General features: G+C 42.4%; 1 protein-coding gene across 1 annotated transcript; it reads left to right on the top strand.

Annotated features, from left to right (window-relative positions):
* Nucleotides 1-538: 538 nt before the first annotated feature.
* Nucleotides 539-979, top strand: HOXC8 (homeobox C8). Its single transcript, XM_010012019.1, has one exon. The coding sequence runs from the start codon at nt 539-541 to the stop codon at nt 977-979; it is 441 nt and encodes a 146-aa protein (XP_010010321.1).
* The last annotated feature ends 1,875 nt before the right edge of the window (nt 980-2,854 follow it).

Here is a 2,854-nt window from a genome sequence, read left to right on the forward strand (position 1 = left end):
CGTCCCCCCCCCTTCGGTATACACCTCCTTTGCTTCATACATACACCACCACCACACACCCCCCAAAGAAAAGCGCCCCAAAACGCTGTCATTTGGCTGCAGGCTGTCTCGGCGTGGCGGAGGGATGTGTACATCTCGCGTGTGAGGGGAGAGAGGAGGGAAAAAAAAAGAAGAAGAAGGAAAAAAAAAAAAAGCCACACCACCGGGATTTTGAGGAATTTGCCTGTGGTGTTAAAGGGAAGGAGCAGAGTTACAGAGAAATTGAGAGAGAGAGAGAGCTCTACCTACCGACAGATTACAAGAGAAGTCAAGAGCACCGAGAACCAACCGTACAGACACACAGAGGCACCATGAAACGCCTTTGAGATCGCATTAAAACCAAAAAAAAAAAAAAAAAAAAAAAAGCCACTAAAAAGCAGGACTTGAGACAGTCCAGGGACAACCTCGCTCTAATCTCGAATTAAAGAGTCTTTTTTTTTTTAATTTATCTTTTTTTTCTCCTTTTTTTTTTTTTTTTTTTTTTTTGCATGCGAGGGTCATGAGTTCCTACTTTGTAAATCCTCTTTTTTCCAAGTACAAAGGCGGTGAATCGCTGGAGCCAACTTACTACGACTGCAGATTTCCACAAAGTGTTAGCAGGAGCCATGCTCTCGTATATGGTCCGGGCACTACTGCTCCCACCTTCCAGCACCCTTCACACCACGTCCAAGAGTTTTTCCACCACGGAACCTCCAGCATCTCCAACTCTGGATACCAGCAAAACCCATGCGCCTTGGCGTGTCACGGAGACGCTTCTAAATTCTATGGATATGAAGCTCTACCGAGGCAATCGCTTTATGGTGCTCAGCAAGAGACGACTGTTGTACAATATCCTGACTGTAAATCGTCTTCCAACAGTAACTCTAGCGAGGGACAAGGGCATTTAAATCAAAATTCGTCTCCCAGTCTCATGTTCCCATGGATGAGACCTCACGGTTAGGACCTTTTTTTCCTCCTCCTTAAATGTTTTCCTTTATTTTTTCTCTCTTTCTCTCTGTCTCTCTCTCTCTCCTCTCTGTCTGTCTGTCTATATATATATGTATGCATATAGAAGCACAAACATATGTATAGCTATATAAACATGCACATACACACATATGCATACATATATATATAAATCTAAATATAAGAGGTATAGATGTAAAATATGAAAGAAATGAGCAGTTTTGTGCTAATGTTTCTTCTTTTTAGGAAGACCTTTGAGAGCAAACCAGACAGCAGTTACTAGAGAGCCAGCAAGGTGATTCCCTGCAAAAGGCTTAAATCACAATAAAGTAAAACTTGTTTTTTATTGCTTGCCTTGAGGATAGGCAATAAGATACAGCTCCCACGAGGTTGTTTGCATGTTGATAATACACTGCTCTTTAAAATGTCATATAGCCTTTCATAACCGCTTGGAGACGAAGCCTGAAAGGTGGGAACTTGTATAAGTATTACTAATACTTTACATCTGTTTCGTAGAGCCTAGAGATAAAAGTTTAAACAGAAAAGGAAACTTAGCTCGGAGCTATGGGGTGGGGTGGAGGAGAACAGGCTGCTGTCCTGGGTTAAAAAAGAAGAAGGGGGTGGGAAATTCAAAATAATTTGGGCTGAATGGAACTTTGCTCATGTGAAGTCCAGATAATTGCACAGAAACAGAAATACTTCAAAGTACAAGTTTCCCCCACCTAAGGACCAAGGTTGTCTCGAAGCCTTGTTAATTCAAAACATGTGAAGGTTAGTGTTAATTTTAAGGACAATCAGAGCCCCAGAGTTTCCCCCCCTACCCCCACGCGAATTTGACAACAACAAGAAAAGAAAATAGAAAGGACTTCTGGCTAATGCAGAGAGGATGTGGGCCACAGGCTGAGAGATAGACGCAGAGGAAAACATGCTTTGACCTAGAGGTAGTCTCAAGGATGCAATCGTTTCAAACTGGAGCTTTTCCTATTTTTTTTGCAAATAGATTGGTTCTCTCATTAAGAAAGGTCGGTGCAGAAGGAAGTGCAGGGGCTCAGCTGCACATACCTCCGTCCTCTTCCTTTCTTTTTCTGTGGGGGCTATTGCTGCAAATGTCCATCTCGAGTTGGTTTAAATACAATCTCTGGTTTTGCACAGGCAAATACCATCTCTGTCTGTGTGTGCTTTGCAGCCACACAGCCCTAAGCGAAGGGACGGGGAGTTAATAGGAAATTCGGACTCTCAGGGTGTAAATATTAGGAAACAGGAGCATCCTGAGCCTATACTTTGGGAAGAATATTTGCAAAAGGAATTCAGAATTGGGCATTTTGAGGGGAAAAGAGAGAAAGAAAGAGACGGAGAGAGGAAGGAAGAAAGGAAGAAGGGAAGAGTGGGGGAGGAAGGAAAGAAAGGGAGAAAGAGAAAGAGAGAAAGAAGGAAAGAGAAACAGACAGACAGACAGACAGAAAGAAAGAAAGAAAGAAAAGGAAGAAAGAAAGAGAGAAAGAGGAAATAAATAAATAAATAAGAAATAAAGAAGGAAAGAAAAGGAAGGAAGGAAGAAAGAAGGAAATAAAAGGAAGAAAATAAAAATAATGGGGAAAAGGAGAAAGACTGGAGAGGATTTTATGGTGAACAATGAACCTTTCATAGGAAAACAGTTATTTTTCATAAAATGCAGCTGCTCACCAGGACTTCCCATCCAGAACCACCTTTTAGGAAGCTGGAAAGGTCTCTTTTGTGCATGAGCTTGACACACACCTCCCTGCACCCAGTCAGGCAGCCAGAGCTTAGCGCTCCCCAGGACAGCCAGGGAGGGCAGCTGGCTTTTAGTATCAACAGCAATATCAGCCCCATGGTTATTAGTAATAACCCA

This window comes from Nestor notabilis, unplaced genomic scaffold (genome assembly GCF_000696875.1).
Source record: "Nestor notabilis isolate BGI_N333 unplaced genomic scaffold, ASM69687v1 Scaffold18540, whole genome shotgun sequence".
Lineage (NCBI taxonomy): Eukaryota > Metazoa > Chordata > Aves > Psittaciformes > Psittacidae > Nestor > Nestor notabilis.

Bases quoted from the DNA above. Each gene is read 5' to 3' on its own strand.
- HOXC8 (XM_010012019.1), top strand. From the start codon at position 539: ATGAGTTCCTACTTTGTAAATCCTCTTTTTTCCAAGTACAAAGGCGGT.